The sequence below is a fragment of the Seriola dumerili genome, unplaced genomic scaffold (genome assembly GCF_002260705.1).
Source record: "Seriola dumerili isolate Sdu_G_001 unplaced genomic scaffold, Sdu_1.0 BDQW01000081.1, whole genome shotgun sequence".
NCBI lineage: Eukaryota > Metazoa > Chordata > Actinopteri > Carangiformes > Carangidae > Seriola > Seriola dumerili.
In genome coordinates this window covers 867,936-888,163 of record NW_019174336.1, presented here as the reverse complement: position 1 = coordinate 888,163, position 20,228 = coordinate 867,936, and the positions used below count along the sequence as shown (strand labels likewise).

At 41.3% G+C, this 20,228-nt stretch overlaps 2 protein-coding genes across 2 annotated transcripts in view; one reads left to right on the top strand and one right to left on the bottom strand.

Annotated features, from left to right (window-relative positions):
- megf10 (multiple EGF like domains 10) overlaps positions 1 to 7,680 on the bottom strand; it is a 70,421-nt gene extending 62,741 nt beyond the window's left edge. Inside the window, exons 1-2 of the mRNA XM_022744420.1 lie at positions 7,549 to 7,680; positions 7,254 to 7,383 (exon numbers count right to left, since the gene is read on the bottom strand). Coding sequence (XP_022600141.1) covers positions 7,254 to 7,383; positions 7,549 to 7,680 — 262 coding nt within the window. The remainder of the gene's footprint in view (positions 1 to 7,253; positions 7,384 to 7,548) is intronic.
- On the top strand, positions 5,098 to 19,626 carry ndor1 (NADPH dependent diflavin oxidoreductase 1). Its single transcript, XM_022744628.1, has 15 exons — positions 5,098 to 5,115; positions 8,698 to 8,837; positions 8,960 to 9,037; positions 9,156 to 9,253; positions 9,339 to 9,437; positions 10,485 to 10,586; positions 10,737 to 10,940; positions 11,237 to 11,364; positions 13,203 to 13,414; positions 13,662 to 13,769; positions 13,894 to 14,008; positions 15,275 to 15,421; positions 15,525 to 15,643; positions 15,998 to 16,092; positions 17,242 to 19,626. Exons 2-15 carry the CDS (start codon positions 8,703 to 8,705, stop codon positions 17,384 to 17,386), a joined length of 1,785 nt encoding a protein of 594 aa, XP_022600349.1. The 5' UTR covers positions 5,098 to 5,115; positions 8,698 to 8,702; the 3' UTR covers positions 17,387 to 19,626.
- The last annotated feature ends 602 nt before the right edge of the window (positions 19,627 to 20,228 follow it).

The following is a 20,228-nucleotide window of genomic DNA, read 5'->3' as shown; positions in this document are numbered from 1 at the left end:
ATCCTTTGCCACTCAGCTGCCAATTCTCTTCCTAGGGACTGTTCTGAGAGGCCTCAGGCTGCCTTCTCCACTGGCAGATATCTTGCCCTCCACCCTTTCTGTGAGCATCCATCCACCAGTAGCTGGTTTATCTGCAGCTTCCTCTCAAACGCCTCCTTCATGGGACTGTAAACTCCAACATTACAATTGTCTTGATGGCTCCAGACCAGATAAGCTACTTCACAGACAATAGAGATTAAAGTATTGTAGTGCTACCTGCTGTTTTTTTTTAGGTCAGTAGTTTCTTCTTGACTCTCTTGGAGACAAGAGTTGATCCCTAGATGTGATTTAGCGACCTTAGTGAATTTTGGATATGAGACTGACTGTTGGTAAAGAGAACTGTGTTTAGATAGATGTGGATTACCAATTCTAAAACACTAAATGCAACTTCAGTGGCAGGCTACATACCACTGATTCATGCCATTGTAAGCCTGACCAGACTGGCAGGTCCTCAACCCAATACTGAAGACACCACACATGCACAAACAAACAGGTCTGCGACATGTCAACATTGTTGCACTAACCTGTCCTTACAGTTTACACACTTGGTGGTCTGGAAAAATGTGACTGTGACTGTGTGGTGTTGACAGGTGCAACTTATTAGACCCATTACAGTCCCTGGGGCACTATTTGTTCAGACTTTCACCAGTGAGCCCCTTACCATTACCACGAACAGGTGGCACATTTGGAAAAACTGCAATGAAATGACAAGGGATGTAAACTACACCTTTGAAAGGGGGAAGAGGAGGGGTACAAAATGTTGCATGGTGATAGTGATGATTATGTGATAAAAACTATTAAATTAAAGAACATCTTTAGGCTACGAGGTGTATATGCAACTGATGACGTAACCAGTTACTTTGCAGCCTGTGTATACAACTGATAATTACAAATATACATCTAGATAAAACTAATGCAGTCTAATACAACAGTGCTGCAATAAATCTTTCCTTCAAGAAAGTCATAACTTTTTATCAAAATTGTTGTAGAGTTGTTGATTAGGTTGTATGATCATTGTGGAGGATGTAGTGTGTGGAGCTGTATTGTCTTTTACAGAGAGGTGTTTCTGTTGTTCAGCCTACCGCGTATAAATGGGACAAAATAAAAGAAACACCAATACACCACGCCGGGTGTCCGCAGACTTATAGCAGCAATATTAAGAAATATTACGTTATAAACCAAACAGCTGCTGCTGCTTCTTTAAGAAGAATTAACAGCAGAATAAAGCAGCAGAAAAGGCAGAGAAGTAAACAACATAAACTCCACAGCAGCTGCAGCCGAAAAACACTTCAGCACTAGTTTCACTTTTCAGACCCTGAGTCTACGTCCATTTGTTTTCACAGTCTCACACACTGTTCCCTTTTGTTTTCATCTGTTAAAGTAATGGCTTTTAGTCATTCACATGTAGTTAATGTTCCCTACAGCTTCTTTCCACGTTCCACATTATTAATATTTAATTTTATTAGGGAGCTATGAATCTGTTGCAAGCTACAGCTATCCCCCCTAACATAACATAACAATTTGGAAACACTGATTTTTCAACCTCATGATGACCCAGTGCCAACAAATGCCTCCACATCCCAAAAGAAACGCAAGATGCTTCCCTCATGAAATTTTTAAAGTCTAAAGAATTTCAAATACAACCAGCCATTCAATGTCACACAAGATGTGAACTTGAAAACAAGCCTGAGGAAATGTGTCATCATCCATTTTTTTGCACCTCTCTCCCAATTATAGTCATTAATGTTTATTGAGGAAATAAAACTTCTCATATGATTTGATCAAACATGTAGTAAAACTGCTGAAGTGGACAAACAGTGTTCCTAAGGAACATCGTAACCTGGGGTTGAATCAGTGTACTGACCCCACAGTCTGTGACAAACGTATGTTAGAGCAGAAGCAACTCACTGCAGCAACCACAGAATAATAAAGAAGCAGCAGTCATGCAGCAACAGAATAATGTCAGCATTATTCTGTTGCTGCATGGCATCCATCCTGACACTGTTCCCTGACTGTAAGTGAATGTAGAAGTGAAACACCCAGCTCTATTCCCAGAGAACCAGCTGCAGCATCCTCCCTCCTAAAATAGTCAAACCTTGTGACTTTTAAAGAGCAGTTTGGTTTCTGTTTAGTGGTGTAGTAACCTTTTCCGACTCTCTGCTGCTCAACATCAATGGATGAGAGCGGTAGTAGGATGTAGGTCATCATCATTTTTTCAATTTAGGGGCTTTGCATTCCTAAGAGACAGTAAATACTAAGAATTACAGTAAGCTGACATGTTTCTTAAAAGTATATTCATCATTTCTGGACTCCGTTTTCAGCCCAAAAGAAAAGAAATTAAATATTTTCCCACCAGAAAGTTATTCCCGCTCATGTGGAGCATTTAGATCAATATACTGGTGGATGAAGTGATTAGATTAGATCCTGCACATTATCTGCACATATATAGTGTTTATACAGTAGGGTCCAAAAGTCAGAGACCACTTTCCCATTCACTTATACACACTTATAAATACATACATTTGTACAATATGACATAGTATAGTCTGGTAAGTGCACATCCTACAGAAGCTGTGGAGTTGACTCTTGATTTACACCAGCTCTCAGCCTGCACCTCAGAAGTCTTTAATGACATCAACATGTAAAAATATATTATTCACATCTCTTGTGTGATCACATCGTACAGGTACTCTGCTGACTTTTGAAGAGACATGTTTACCTTATCTATGAGAGAATAACAATCCTGCCGTGGCGCATGGATACGTCCTCCGGTGTTACAGTAATAAGTCCAGTAGTTAAGACAAAACAGCGCTGACCCTCTGAAAGCCCATAAGACGTTAGGCTGGAGTCATTCGGCTGTCTATCGCAGGGTTCAGTCTCCGGCAGCGTCTCAACAACACACTGACTAAACTTGCCTCATTCTTAAAACACTGGCCGGACTGCTTCGTGACGTCACTCGCCTCTCCACCAATGACGGACTGTCATCCACCTACATGTCATCAGGCTCATTGGACTGAATGCAGCGCTGACTTTACATGATCATGCTGGAGGTAAAACAAAGCGCGCTGGGAAGAACATTCAGCTGCGCCCAAAAAGTAAAAAAAATTACAAACAAATCATACATGTGAATAAATAAAAGATACAAAAATTCAACAAAAAAGACGAATAATAATAATAATAATAATAATAATAATAATAATAATAATAATAATATTAAAAAACGAATTCAAAGACTAAAAAAAGGACAAATATATAATTCAAATGACTTCTTCAGACAAACATTTCAGAATATAAATTAACTGCTGACATAGACTTTGTTACAAATGACTCGATGTTCAAGATCAATTAGAAACAAGTGAAATGACGGACTTGATCTAAGAAATTTCAGGAGGTTTACAATATTGCGTAAATTCGTATCCACTTATTTTGAATGTAAGGATAAGAATTTATGCAATAATATGTAACTTTCAAAGTCCTTCCAGAATATAATGCAATATGAGCAACAGTAGAACAAATGAGATATGCACTCATGTTCAGTCTTACAAAAAGTATATTTGTAGTAAAAAAAAAAAAGGCCTTTTTTCACTACCTGTCCGTGACGTCAATGGAAAACCTCAGCAGATCAAGAAAAGATGTGAAGAAGAGTTCATAAGGATTTAGGTAAAGACAAATGCTGAGCTGAGAGAATCCCACAGCACTTACACCAGGCTTTTTTTGTTTTTAAATAGCCTAACTTAATTAATTATATATAACACATGGAACATAAGTACCCTCAATGTTTTAGGCCTACAATTCAAGTAGTCCAAGGTTTCCTGTTCAAAACACCTGAGAAAGGATGTTATCAATTTATACATAGATAATTTTAACTATCAATCACGCACAGGTGGCAACAACAAAATAGATATAATTGAAAATACAAAACAAAACATACGGGACAAAAATAAAATAATTACATGATACAAGAGGAAGTTGAACAGTTAAAATAATTAAATAAATATTAGGAATTGAGCAAGAGGCTGGAGTAAATTATATTCACACATAAGTTTTAATACATTTGTTAAGTAGAGAAGAATTTTAGTGTATTCCACAATAGGCGGATTTAGTGAAACAACATTTTTGTCCATAGTATTTTGTTATGATGATGTTATTATTGCATTTCTATGCAGCGTAGGCTATATGCATTGAAATACCCATGAATATGGCCTGTATACACCTGGTCCCCTAAAGATGCTCATTAATTTAATGGATGGAGAGAGCACAGATTTACAGTGCTCTCTATCCCTGCTGAGGATGGTCTTTTCAGTGGAGTAGGAGGCATCTTGCGTCCAACAGGGTTTCTCAGACACGGAGACCTGTAGCCTGTGTAGTAGTACAACCTGTTTTTAGTCGCAGTACAATTCAGGATAAAAAACATTTCTTCAATAAGTAGCTTCATACATCTTTACTGCTGGACCTAGTACTTCTAGGTCTACTGGCACAAATACTTTTACTGTATAGTTTTTGAGTAATGCAGTGTCAAACTCCCTTCCAGAGAACCAAAACAAGCCATTTTGCCTAACTTTGATGTGGGACAAAAAACATTTCTTCCATAAGTAGTTCACGAGCATTATATTTTTGGACTTAGTAGCCTACTTCTCAGACTATTTGCACAAATATTATGAAGTACTTCTACTTTATAGTTTCTGAGTAATCCAGTGTCAAAGTCTCTTCCAGAGAACAAGAGTAAGGCTTTCTGTCTTCACTGCGGTCAAGCCAGTCGCCATTCACGTTTCCGTGGTCAAACCAATCGGCCTGACTGCAGCTGAAAACCGAGATGTGAGCTGCAGTGCTATTCTGATGTGAGCTGTTGTAGGTTCGACGCTGTATTTCTTCAGTAAACGTATTTTCAAGTGAAATTTCAAATTCCCGATTTATACGTATGACTATGAACGCAGCCTCAGTGCACAGGCCAATAAAAACTCGAAGCAGACTTGCCGTAAAGTGTGACAGAGGTGTTTAGAGGTGTTTGCCTCATTCAAAGCAGTTAGCTGCCAGTGTCATTATCGTGAGAGGCTGTAGTGGACGAACAGAGCAGCGGTAGGTAGGTGTCCGTTTTCCTTTGTATTTTGTCATATACGTTACTTATAAATATTTATAAAAATAACAACATTATCCAGCCGGCTAACAAGCCTTCTACCAGGTCATGGTCTGTCGCAATACCCACAATAGAATCAGTAGCATCAGAGACCTTTAGATAAGAGATGCGACAGCGAGGGGTGAAAACAGAGAGGGGTTGCGGTCGAATTGTCTTTTTTAGCTGCGTTCGTTCTCGACTTCAACTAAGTTAGTGTTCAACGTAAACTGCCGGTGACTGCAGGGGTGACACACTTACGTCAAGTTGGTCACATTTTACTTCCTGTTGCATCAGTGAGCTCACTGGATCACTAATTTCTCCTGCTGCCTGGACGGCTGTTCGGATCTGTTCCTATGAACAGGACCAGTGTCAGACCAACACATAAATTCATCGCAACAAAAAATGATACACATTTATCTGGTAAACAATAAGTGAGATCCCAGTCTTCACATCCAGTAACTGACTGACATATTCATTTTATGTGTTTACTGATCGAAAATAGAAATGCAATGCTTTTGTTTTTAGTCCCGTTTTTCATGAGTTGAAATAAAAGATCTGAGACTTTTTCTCGAAAACACAAAAGAGACACACACAGACAGAATTACCATGATGAGATAAGATCCTGAGGCCTGTTGTTGTGCCATTCATCTGCTATCATTGCCTCATGTTGCAGCATGATGTACACAATTCCTGGAAGCTCAGTGTCCTGCAGAGTCACCCACCATGTCACCCACTGAGCATGTTAGGGATGATCTGGATCTGCATGTACAACAGCATGTTCCACTTCCTGCCAATATCCAGAAACTTCACACAGCCTTTGAAGAGGAGTGGTCAAAAATTCTACCTGATCAACTCTGTACAAAGATGTGTTTTCTGACCCATGAGTTTCCCCCCAAAAAGTGCTGTAGCTCAAGTCATGAGAAATCCAAAGGTCAGTGTCTAATAAATACATTTACATTAATAATAAACACATTTAATAAGCACATTTTAAAGTGGCCTTTTATTGTGACCAGCCTGAGTCACACCTGTGCAATGATCATGATGTGTAAGCAGCATCTTGATATGACACACCTGTCAGGTGGAGGGATGATCTTGACAAAGGAGAAGTTTTCATGAATACTGATTAAACACATTTGTGAGGAAGATTAAAGAGAAACATATCTTGTGTGAATTTAGAAAAAAATATTAGATCTTTAATTTCATCTCATGAAAAATGGGAGCAAAAACAAAAGTGTTTGTTCAGTGTATAATAATCATACATTATTAGCTTTAAATTACTTCAAACATCTGAATATAGTGTCAGTGTCTCTGTGTGTGCTGTCTTGAACTCCACCTGGTTGTCTGAGCTGTACAAGCACACTCAGGGCCTGGATGTTCACTGGAATATGTCAGTCAGTTACTGAAGACTTTACTGATGATAGAACAATGTTCAAAAGATGATTCTTCAAAGGTTTCAACCTTTAGAGAACCTTCTGGGAACCTTGTAGAAACATTTTTTTGAAGGTTATATTTATAAAACTGAAAGGGTCTTTAGAGGTAGAAGCTTGGAATAATGTTGCACTGTATTTTATAACATTAACACCTCAGTATTATATCATCAGTGTGCATTACACAATCTACACTGCTCAAAAAATAAAGGGAACACTTAATCATCACAGTATAACACAGTATAAGTCAGTTAAACTTCAGGGATATCAATCTGTCCATTTAGGAGATGTGGCCACAGACACTCTCTCCTAATCGTTCCTGACTGATTCTTCTCTAGTTTTGTGTTTTGCTAGTGTCTTTGTCACTACTGGTAGCATGAGGCGGTACCTGCAGCCCAATCAGGTTGCACATGTAGTCCAGCTCCTCCAGGATGGCACATCCATACGTGTAGTCACAAGAAGGTTTGCTGTGTCTCCCAGCACAGTCTCAAAAGAAGATACAAGGAGACCGGCTGTACACGAGGAGAGCTGGACAGGGCCGTAGAAGGGCATCAACCCAGCATTACCTGCTCCTTTGTGTGAGAAGGAACAGGAGGATCACTGCCAGAGCCCTACACATGGCCTCCAGCAGGCTCCTGGTGTGCATGTTTCTGACCAAACTGTCAGAAACGGACTCCATGAGGGTGGCATGAGGTCCCGAAGTCCTCTAGTGGGAACTGTGCTCACAGCCCAGCACTGTGCAGCTCCAATGGCATTCGCCAGAATACACCAGAATTTGCAGGTCTGCCTTTGGCGCTCCGTCCTCTTCACAGATGAGAGCAGGTTCACACTGAGCACATGTGACAGGCGTGAAAGAGTCTGGAGACGCTGTGGTGAATGTTATGCTGCCTGTAACATCATCCAGCATGAGCAGTTTGGTGGTGGTCAGTGATGGTCTGGGGAGGCAGATCCTTGGAGGGTGGCACAGACCTCCATGTCACAGCCAGCGGTACCCTGACTGCTGTTAGACACTGGGATGAAATCCTCAGAGTGATGATCAGACCCGACACTGGTGCAGTGGGCCCTTGGTTCCTCCAGGTGCAGGACAATGCCTGCCCTCATGTGGCCAGAGTGTGTAGGCAGTTTTCTTCAATTTCCACCACTTCTTTTCTTTTCTGGTTAGCATGCTAATCAGTTAGCAGGGGTCTGGCAGGCCCATCTTGTCACTTTTTGATAGCGAGTCACTGTAGCGTCGAGTCTGCCCTGAAGAAGTAGCTGCTCAGAGGACGTATTATAACCTTTTGTATTGTAAATGAAAAATGGCTGAAGCTCTTGACAAGCGACAGTCACCACCATGTTCGGCAGCAGAGAAAACTTACGTATTGCACCTTTTAAAAACAAATTGACTACACCTGCTTCACTATATACAATACACACCACACTGAACATGAACATCATTCCAACACATGATGAAGTGACCACATGCAGAACAAGAAGAAAACACACTATTACAATGATGTGAAAATATCAACATTAGGATAAGTAGGATAAATTCAAATTCCACAGCACAAGTCTGTCAAGGTGAACAACACTGCAGAGGATGAATCTGCTTATTTGATATGATCATGTGATCTGCCATAATTTGATCTGCCATATGCAACTGTTTGAGCATTAAGATGCTGACGGTGGTTCATTGATAGTAACTGAACAAAAGTGATGAAGCAGCAGGTACAAATGCTGATGATGGAGAAAACAAAGGAAGCTCAGTAACTAATGAGACATGAGGCTGAACAGTACAGAGACATGTGGGCTCACTATTTGGCAAGCAGCAGGTCACTGTTACCCTTTTTATCTAATGTGTTATAACAGCTAATAAATGATTTACAAGTGTTAACAAGCAAATTAGTTAACTAGTTATAAACCAATCATAAATCCTTTATAAGGGGAGTCTGATTGTAAAGTGATACCAACAGATCAAATAATTCATTTTTCTGCTCTGGAACACTTTCTCTTCTTGAGTGTGGAGTTCATACTCTTTCATGTATTTTTTCATTTGTGTTTTAGTCCCCTCTTTTTACTATCCCAGGTCCATGCCCTTCTAATTAACAGAGCCGTTTGTAACTTCGCTTTTTCTTTCAGTCATAATGTCACAGCCGCCTCTCCTCGTCCTGTACGGGAGCCAGACTGGCACTGCCCAGGACACGGCCCAGAGGATCGCACGGCAGGCCAAGAGGAAGCGTCTGCAAGTTCAAGTGCTGCCTTTGGATAACTACAACATGGTGCGTGAGGTGTTATTATGTATGGCGAGGAGAGGGGTGGGTGACAGACCTATATACTGTTCAAAGCTGACCCAAATCACGTGAAAACACTGTGGCCTGCTGTGTTTCCTCTCTTCAAACAGGCCAACCTGATCTCTGAGTCTCTGGTGGTTTTTGTGTGTGCCACCACAGGCCAAGGAGACCCTCCAGACAATATGAAGGTAATAACACAAATAACACATGTGACATAAGAAAAAGATGAGAGGAAGAATAGTTTAATTGAGCTTTTGGGTGACCTGTCCCTTTATTTGTGTCTCTATTGTCTCACTTTCTTTAAAGAACTTCTGGAGGTTTCTCTTCAGAAAATCTTTACCTGTTGGGTCTCTGAGTCGCCTGGACTGTGCTGTACTGGGCCTTGGGGACTCCTCCTATCCAAAGTCGGTGCTTATCACATTCACAGTTCTCACACTCATATTAAGAATATCTCATCGTCTTCAAAACATCAACTGATTTTGTCCATAGGTTCAATTTTGTGGCCAAGAAGCTTCACAAGCGCCTCCTGCAGCTGGGAGCCAGCGCACTGCTGCCTGTCGGGCTGGCAGACGACCAACATGACCTGGGGTAAGAAACTCATTATCACTGACAAATAACAGGAGGTGACACAAGGAGCTGAAGCAAAGAAAACCATTCATTTATTCAAACCCAACACAAACAAATAGAAAGGCCAAAATGCTATGAAGGGTGGTCAGTAAATCAGTAGTGTGGGAGTGTATGCATGAATGATGAAATATTAAGTGAAGTCTTGGTAAAAGGGAAAAGCAACGACAAGCACATGGAGCACGGGGGGCAGAGTTTCCCCTTTCTCTCTCCATCATGGCACAAGTGGGCTCCTACAGTGCCGGGAACAACAGGCCCAGGTGTTCATAATATAAACGATGACCTGACCTCACCTGCTGGGCTTCTGCAACACAAAACACAAAGGTTGCATCCACACTACTACGTTTTAGTTTTAAAACTCTGCCTGGTGTCCACACTTCTCTGGAGTTTTCAAGCCTCTAAAACAGAGACACCGTTTTAGTTTGAAGACTCCAGGATTGTGTTGTTTCTGGATGGACAGAAACTGAGAGCTTTGGAAATGATGATGCAGACACCCACAGTCGCTCCCTGATCGGGTCTTACCATGCCGTTTGGCAGATGTTTGGAACATGCTTCACATTAAAAGACAACCAGGAAAGGGAGGAGATGGTGTTCTTAAGCAGCTGAAGGGCTTTTAATGTGAAACACTCTTGTAGGAAGAGTTGATTTTCTCTGATGGTAGCTAGGTAGCCTCAGACAACCCCACATCAACAAACTGTCCCTTTAAGGTCACTGTGACCTTACAAAACAGGTTTTTGGCCAAGCCTCATGAATTCATACACACATTATGATACAATTAAACACAAATATGTAAAAGAATAAAATCATGTAGTGATGTCATTTTGTATCCAAATAGTCAAAGGTCAGCCTCACTGTGACATCATAATATTGTGCAGGAACACTTCTGACTGTAAGTTGGGAAACAGAAGAGAAGGTTGTGACCATAGTTCTTGCAGCTTGTCTGGTTGGCGGAGGGATACGACCAGGATGTTGCTGTTTGTTATGTGCTCATCTCAACATCTGTTTGAACAGGTCAGATGCTGTGATTGACCCGTGGCTCGCTTCATTTTGGGAGAAAGTATTGACCCTGTACTCATCTTTGGCTGATGTGACACCACTGAGGGAAGATGAACCGTGAGTGTTGACACCTGATTCTCATTCTGTGGTTGATTAAGACTTTGTTCTGTGTCTTTGTTCTGTGTCTCATTATTAAATCCTCTTTGGGGTCTATGCAGATGTTTATGCAGCTGCACGGGATTTCATTTTGCTTGTTTCTTGTGGCAGACTTCCTCCAACATACACGTTCCACTTCCTGGATGATGTGAAAGAGGAGACAGGTGACAGGCTGAGGATAACCACAGACCAAACTGTCCCCTCCCAGTCTCATCCCTTTCCTGCCAGACTGGTGTCCAACAGGAGAGTCACAGACCCGTCACACTTCCAGGATGTGAGGCACATCGAGTTCGACATCACTGGATCCAGCATTCAGTGAGTAGCCTTGGTGTGAAAGATTTATCTTCTATATTTCCATCTCTTGATATTGTCAGTTCCATGATGTTACTTATGAATGAAGAATGACATCAGTCTGTAGTGTGACCTGATTGGTCCATGTGGGACAACTAGCCCATTTAAGGTGGTCTCCTCCCTTTTGTCCTGTAAAATAACCTAATGAACGTGTGTGCACCGAACCATAGTTAATACATTTTCTTCCTTTTGAATGCAACATGAAAGTATAAAGTGCTGTACAGACCTGATCCATCCTGAGTTGTGATGTTGTTGTGTAGGTTTGCAGCCGGTGACGTGGTGATGATGTGTCCTCGTAATGCACCAGAAGACGTAGAACAATTCTGCCAACTGCTGGGATTAGATCCAGAGGGAAGGTTCACTCTCAGGCCCACAGACAACACTGCAGGTGTGTGTGTGTGTGTGTGTGTGTGTGTGTGTGTGTGTGTGTGTGTGTCTTATTTAGCACTTGGCTTCAAATGGAAGAGTATACTGTCAAAAGCGATTACATAGTAAATACATTTCATTAACATCATGTTTTTGACAGGTTTTAATTATTTGGAGCCTAAAGTGAAGATGTTATTAAGGGAAATAATCAAACTAATAGTTTGTCTGTATTCATTATAGAAATTTCATTCAGAATTTTTCCCAGTGACAGTTTTACCTCATGTCGTATTACTTTCATCAGAATTTTCCACAAGGTCTCATTTTATTTCACAACTTCACTTTTCATCACAGTAGAATCAATCTCTGCCACACACACACACACACACACCTTTTTTTTTTTTCCAAGTATATTTTTGGGGGTTTTTATGCCTTTATGATAGAACAGAAGAGAGAGAAAGGAGATGGGGGGGCAGAGAGAGGGGGAATGACATGCAGTAAAGGGCCATCTGATGCGGGATTCGCACCGGGGCCGACTGCAGCGAGGAGCCTCTACGTATGGGGCACCTGCTCAACCCACTGCGCCACTTGACGCCCCACACACACACACAAACACACACACACACACCTTTTAGCCAATCACATGCTGTTTAGCAAGTTCACTTACTGCCAGATAGTTAGCAGCCTCTTCTTAGGATGCAGCCAAAAAGACAGCCACCAATTTTAGCCAACATAAACATTAGCATTGTGCTTGTGTCCACGTGATGGATGCAAGTGTAATATTCAATCAGTTTTTAACTCTGTTTTAGTCTCCATCAGCTCATTGACTTCTGAGACTTTGGAGGCAGGACAATGGCTGCCGTTTCCACTCCTCTGATTGGTTACTGTCAGTCCAGTTATGGCAGCCGTTTTAACAGTAATCTATATATCTATATTTACATATAGATATATAGATATATATCTATAATATCATTTCTCTTAGTCAAAATTGTATTCTCATTAGTCAGACTGGTAATTTAAGATATCCACAATAACACTTATCAGTAAAAATTGTATTTCAAGATATTTACAACTTTGATTGTACTAGTCAAACGAAAATTTAAAATCTAAAACTTCTGCTGTTTCCATTTAATAGATGGATCTGTAATTAAATTCTTCCCACTCAAAAAGAAAATTTCAGGTATTCACAGTTCTTCCTGTCCACAGTTGTCGAATCAGATATAATTTTTTGACTTTCGTGTGCATTGGGCTTTTAATTTCAGATATCTGCAATTACATTTTCAATATCAGAATATATCTGCAATAGAATTCTTACTTGGAAAAATATCTACAATCCAATTGCTACTAGTCAAATTTTAATATCAGGTATCCATAATGAGAAACCATCCCAGATCCATAATGAGCCATAATCCAAAATTATTATTTTGAATAGCCAAAAAATCAGCCACTGGCCCCGCCTCCAAAGCCTCCAAAGTCTCCAAAGTCAACTTGACAAGTGGGCGAGTGCTGAGAGGTTGGGGGCATGTAGGGAGCAGCGAGCTCGTGCTTGTCACAGCCCCGTGCACTCAGGACCACAGTTGTGCACAAGGGAACAAAAAAGAGGCCTCTCTGTTCGTAGATACTGTTATGTGTCCTCGTATCATGTGCATGGTTTATATGTGCATGAGTTTTGAGACGCCATGTGAGAGTGAAGTTGCAGGACATAAAACAAATACAGTGAGCTAAAAAAGCAACTACATGAGCTACAAGCAAGTGCGGAGTTGGGTGATTATACTCTGAGCCTTAATAAACTCCTGATGGTGATGATCCTCTGTTACTCAGCCTTCAACCACCTGCTTTCTGCACGATCCTCTGTCTCCTCAGTTCCAGCCAGGCTTCCTCAGCCCTGCTCTGTGCGCCACCTGGTGGAGAGTTACTTGGACATCGGCGCTGTCCCCCGCCGCTCCTTCTTTGAGATGCTGTCTACCTTCTCCAACAATGAGCTGGAGCAAGAAAAGCTGGTTGAGTTCAGCTCAGCGGCAGGACAGTCCGAGCTGCACAGCTACTGCAACCGGCCCCGACGCACCGCACTGGAGGTGACAGCTGAGGAGTGGAGTCAGTGCTGGGCTGCAGTTTAAACCTGACAATAACAGACCCAGCCTCGCTTCTTACATCGTTAGAATGTCAGATTATTTTGATGTTACACGTTTTTGTTTGTAAGAAATTAGTCAGTCCTGGTGAATATTTGTAGTAATAGTAGGAGTCAGATTTGTTTGAGGCTTTAAATCTATAAAACTGTGTTTTGATCTGCTGGTTGAGTATGTCTTGCTCTTGCTGCTGCAGGTTTTGGCAGATTTCCCCCACACTACAGCACAACTCAAAGTGGACTATCTCCTGGATCTTTTCCCTGAGATCCAGCCTCGCTCCTTCTCCATCGCCTCCTCTCTCCAGGTAGATTGTCCTTTATAGCAACGATTTAACTGCTATGAAAAAATATGCTGATTCATCTGTATGCCTTCACTGGTATTACTCAAGACAGATCCAGGAGAAGTCACAGTGTAATCTCTTGTCTCAGGCTCACCCACACAGGCTTCAGATCCTGGTAGCTGTTGTCCGGTACAAAACCAAGATACATAAACCACGAAGAGGCCTCTGCTCCACCTGGTTAGCCTCCCTGGACCCCGCTCAAGGTCTTTCACTACATGTTGTATCACTCACAAAAATGTGCCTGTGCTTCAGGCATAGAGATTCCTTTATTCTGACTGGCTGAGGCTGGCATGTATTATTCTGTTGTCTGTTAATAGCATAAAGCTAAAGATGTGTCAACACAGTGAATCTATTTTTAGGATTTATTGCCCCAGATTAAACAGTTCTCATACCAATACCGGGTAGAAGAAAATGCTCAAACAGTTGCAGAGTCTGGATTAATAACAAATAAATACCAGTCGCTAATAAAGTTCAGGTAAAAAATGTTAGGACTTGTTGCTGAGATATGACCTCACTTCCTGTTTGGGATGGATGAATACTTTGGAAAATCAAAAATCCATGTGATTTTCTGAGGCTTTGTCTACAGATCATCTGTGCCAGTTGTAGTGAAGATTGGACAGAGTTTTGCAATGTTAAGGAAAAACTCTGGTGCGAGTTGGCTCAGTGCTTTTTGCTTAATCCTGCTGAAAAACAAACAAACAGACACAGGAGAGAACATAATCTTTTGAGTGGAGGTTACAAGCAGCAGCTAGAAACTGTGTGGCTGAACGCCAAGCAGAGTCTGTGGACAAACACAGACAAAGAGCAGGAGTGGTAATCACCTCCAAACAAGTGTCCTGACACACTGCCATACTGCTTCACTGCCTGAACAACTATAATTGCATTAGTTTTTCATAAATTATCATTACAGTTGATTCACATTGACATACAACATTGACTAATCATACAAACACCAATCCCGTCAATGAAATAAATAAATAAAAATCTATGAATAATGTATAAATAAATAAAAAGTTACCAGGAGCGACACTGGAGAGCTTTTTCTTTATTGACAGTTTAAGACCTAGTGGAAAGACTGCAGTCAATGAGTGAATGAGAACAGGATTTCTTTTTAAACTCAGAGCTGCAGAGTGAAGGATATGACACTGTTGTTGTTAGTTATGTGGAAATGAACATTGTCCTGAATTTATCAAAGCAACAGCAACATAGAGGTAAACAGCATTGACAAGATCTGAAACCAGGGGGACATCTTACTGAGATATGACAGAATGCATTTGTAAAAATGTGAACTGTGTCTCTACACAGAGGAACCTGAAGAACTGAGGAAAATAAAGGCTGCTATTTGACAAGTCCTGTGTTCCTGCAGGATAGAACAATAAACAAACACCTCCTGACGCAAAAAAATGTTGATTTCCTGTTACATTACATAAACATTGACTGTGGATGTGTTTTACTACATGGTGTTGCAGGGGAGGTGTATGTGCCTCTGTGGGTGAAGAAGGGCACTCTGAAGTTCCCTAAAGACAGGGACACCCCTGTGATAATGGTTGGACCTGGAACAGGAGTGGCGCCATTCAGGTCTGCTATACAGGAGAGGATTGCTGAAGGAAAAACCGGTGAGATCTTCACCTCTCTGACTTTGTCTCCTCTGTTCAGTAAATGAGTTTTTGTCAGACCTCTGATGATGAGACGCCTCCTTCTTGTCTTCCCGCTCTTTAGCCAATGTCCTGTTCTTCGGCTGCCGTTCAGAGTCCAGAGACTTCTACTTCAGGTCAGAGTGGGAGGAGATGATGAAGGCGGGACACCTGACCCTCTTCACTGCCTTCTCACGAGACCAGGTCACACACACACACTCACAGGGAGGGACAGAAACTCAATCACCGGTATCACTGTACTGCCACAGATCAGATACATAACGAATAAAGAAATAAAACCAGGACTAACTGTTGGACAGATAAACCAATGTATCGGACAGATTGACATTTTGACCTGACGGTGGCGCCAGATGAAAAGTCAAATTCATTGTCAAGTTAACCTGTGAGAATGTGTGCAGCTGGTCCATCCACGCTGCCTTTAACTGGCCAGAACCCTTTCAACCTTTCCTACAATACCCAGCATTCATTGCTAACGCTGCCCCTGCCTCAACCGGCAGATGATGATGAAACTGACTGGGTGTTTGTTTGTTTGTTCAGGAGGACAAGGTTTACGTGCAGCACCGTGTGAAGGAGAACGCTGAGCTGCTGTGGGACCTGATCGCCAATAAAAGTGCCTGTTTTTACATCGCTGGGTGAGTCCGATGCACCAACACTAATCTGGATATTTAATCTTATTGTCACCGTGGCGACAGTGATAACAGTGTACCTCCCAGTACTTCTGTATAGGACTGAAGTGTGGTATCAAACCTGGCAACCTCACTGTGATAAGAGGCAAGCTACACACCCGCTGTTGGTCAGTGTTTTCAATTCAGTTCAACAGGATTTATTGACATGACATTTTCCATGTGTTGCCAAAGCACAATTACAGTCATTCAATGGGATTAAATTATCAAAGAAAAAACATTTCCATAACAATATTAATGTAGTAAAATACAATATAATTATTAATAGAATTAATAGAATAGATTGATAATGAATAAAGAAAATGGAAAAAAGCAATATAATTATATACATATAATACATACGCACATTTACACATATACCTACACATACAGTATATACATATATGCAAATATATGCATACATACACATATACATACACATGAGTAAAAGCATTTATCCAATAAATAAAGAAAGAGGAGACGGTAGTGGTAAATATATTCAGATACATTGTTCACCAACAAATAGTTTGACCACAGAACTAAACCTTTCTAAATACAGACCACAGACCTGTACAGAGCAGGATAGTGGGTGAACAGCTCACTGTGGCTTTAACCTTGTCTCTGTTGTAAATGCCCCAATTTTACTCCTCCACTATTTTCCACTGTTTTGAGTCTCCAGCTTCTCACACGATGATTTACTCATACTGTGTTTTATATCATTGTAACTTCAATATTTTTGGTTTGTGATGTTGGTCAGACAAAAGAAGATAATCTAAAAAATAAACAATAGATAAATCAGTAATCAAAATAATCATTGGTTACATTTACATTTACTCATCTGGCAGACACTTATATCAGCGCTTATCTAAAGAGACTTACAGTGAGGGACATCACTGAGGCTTCAGAGCAGGAGAGACCTTGGTGTAAGAGCTGTGTGTAAGAGTCCTACATCTGTTTAATAAGTGAAGGAGATCAGGTGAAGTCCACAGTAGGAGCTAGTTAGACATGTGGGGGTGTTAGAGGTGTTAGAGAGGAGGTGCTCTCTGAGGAGACAGAGGGACGCCCTTCTCTGACAGACTACCTTGTATACATCACTGACCTTGTCTTGTTTGTGTGCAGCAACGCCAAACAGATGCCAGCCAGTGTGAGTGACGCTCTGAAGGAGGCGTTCCAGCAGGAGGGAGGCATGTCAGCCGACGAGGCTGAGCAAATGTTTGAAGCCATGGAGAGGACGGGCCGACTCCAGAGTGAGACCTGGTCCTGATCACATGATCTCAGCCCACTGCTCCTAAGAGTTCACATTCAGGGTCTGCTGCCATGTTGAGGCATGATACAATCCCTGCTGTGGATTTATTCATGAACTAATCTAAGTTAAATGGTCCAAATCCAGCTTCCTCTCAATTTGAATCACAGCTCAGGTGTTTGTCCTGAGGTGCTGCAGGTAACGTCTCCAACAGCCTCCTCACTGACAGACAGAATACACTTGTTGGACCTGCTCACACTGTCATACATTCATACAGCCTGCTGAGGTGGTTTCACTTAGTCAAAGAAAACAGTCACAGTGCCCCACACGTTACTTTAACAAACAGCTCAAACATAACAACCCGAACCCAAGCTGAGGGAATAGTTGCATTTGGAAAAGTGCTCGTTCACTTTCCTGCCAAGACTGAGAGAAGAGGATCAATACTAGAGCTGAACAATTCATCGAAATATAATTGAAATAAGATCATGATGAGATAAGGCCAAGTGCAATATCCAAATCACTTTTTATTGATAAAGGTAAAATGTGTCACATTGTTAGCACCATAAGTGTTGTGTTGCTACAGACACGCCCCGCACTACAAATCATATTCTCCCGATGTACAGGGACATGTTTGTTTGATACAAGACCAACAAAAGTCACATCATCATTTTTAAATGTTTTAAGTGAAGATGACCCATGCTGGGGCGGCATGGTGATGCAGTGGGTAGCACTGTTGCCTTACAGCCAGAAGGTTCTGGGTTTGAACCCCAGGCTAGGGGCCTTTAATGTTTGCGGGTTCTCCCTGTGCCTGCGTGGGTTCTCTTCAGGTACTCCAGCTTCCTCCCACAGTCTGAAGACGTGCACATTACATTACAAACAAAACTGCAACATGTAGTTTTTATTTGTTTGCCAAACCTCTGCAGTGAACAGTTGGAAACAGTTCAGCAGGTTTCTAACATTTAATTCAGCTGTAGCCAAAGTTGTGCTACTGTTTGCCAGCACATAAACACCTGAGCAGGGACAGTGTCGGCGTCACACCCACGTGTTTAGATGTAATGAGTGATTTATGAAAGAGCAGTTCATTAGTCTTAGTGGAGCCTAGATCATTGTGCAGTGATTTGAACACAGTGAACAACTTTAAATTTTGCCTTATCTAACCGGGAACCTTACTACCTTGTCTCTGCTGCTTCACACCACAGTGGCTGCTGGCTCAGCTCCTCACTGCGGAGTGACAGTAAACTTTATAGAAACATATTCCATTTAGAAAATGAGTAAAACTGAAATAACACACTGTGTATTCTTAAAATAAAGATTACTGTGTGTTCTAATGAACTGCAGTGCCATGAACATGTGATTTACTGTATGTAACAGTAAATAAACAGGTTAACTGGATGGGTGATGCAGGCAGCCATTAACACACAAAATACACTGCAACAGCACTACCTAGTGGTGTATTTAAGATACTGCCTGATATAATCTTTGCTGAACAGGAGCCACAGATTTGCTCGCACCAGACCATGTAGACTGTAGCTGTAAACCTCTGAGTGAACTGAACTGAGCAAGGGTCTGTTCTGCTGCTCATAAAATCAACTCTTCATTTATGAAAGGTTATTTCTTTTCCGAAAGTTACACAGTAGTTACACACTTTCAAGTTTAAAGTAAAATCATAAATGATCTCTTTCCACAGAGGGTCCAGGTGCAGTGAGGTTTACTATGTCAGTTTTCATTAATGATGTCATTGGAGAAACAATGTAAGAACTTCCCTCTGTTGCTCTGATTGGACCTTTAATTCATCATGAATGAAGGAGAGCAGCACAGTTACAGTAGCTGTTCTTCTCTGACTGAAACACTGAACTTGCAATGTTTTTTTTCTTCAGTAAAGATCCATTCTTAATTTTATTTACTTGTAATTAATTGTAATCACTATTAAATTGTATTTGTTAACGTGGCATGTTTGGGAAAATAAATTACCCACTTGCAGTGGAGTGTATGATATGCAAAAACAGATTTTCACATTTTCAGATCAAATTAAAGGTGAACCTGATGAGATGCTTTTAAAGGACAGTTTCACTCTGGGGGTGCAAGACTTATATATACAGTGTCAAAACAGAATTGTCTTCTAAAGTCATTTTAAATGTGCTCTGTATGAAATGATGTGGGAGTTTCCTGTTTGAATTCTGGTTTGTATGTTAAAGTACTCATTAAACACCGTCTCCACACTGAAGTGCTGCAGCACAGACTGTCTAGAGAGGAGAATCAAACTGTGTGACCCTTTCCTGAAGAGATATGTTTTTGTTCATAGCAACTATGAAAGACTGAGATAAAGTTGAAATAATTCTGGGTGTTGATTACCTCCCCTTTTGCTTGAGTTCTAACCCATACTGCAAGTACCTCCCAAACCCCCGAGCACCGACCCATGACCTAGGTACCCCTCCATACCCTGACTACCTCCCATATCTACAGTCAACTCCAAAATCCTAACTATCTCCTCATTCCCTGAGCACCCCCCCCCCCCATACCCAAATCACTTCCCCTCATATCGTCAGGGCTATCTGCCATTTCCAGAGTGAGACCCTTTACCCCATGGCCCCCACAGAGTCCTGATCCCAGCATCATGGAGTCAGTCTGGGATGACATGAAGAGACAGAGGAACTGAGACAGGTTCTCCAAGATGCTGCAACAACTTTAAGAACTGTGAGCAAATACTGATCTGATTTAGCTTTTTTCTCTTTACCGCACTAAGTTCAGCTGCAGGTTTGTGGGTTTCACAGCTACATATTCATGTTTGACAGATGTAATTTAGATAAATCAGTTTAATGGCTGTTGCTGTCAGTCCTCTTCTCACTGGTTCATTACAGTTATA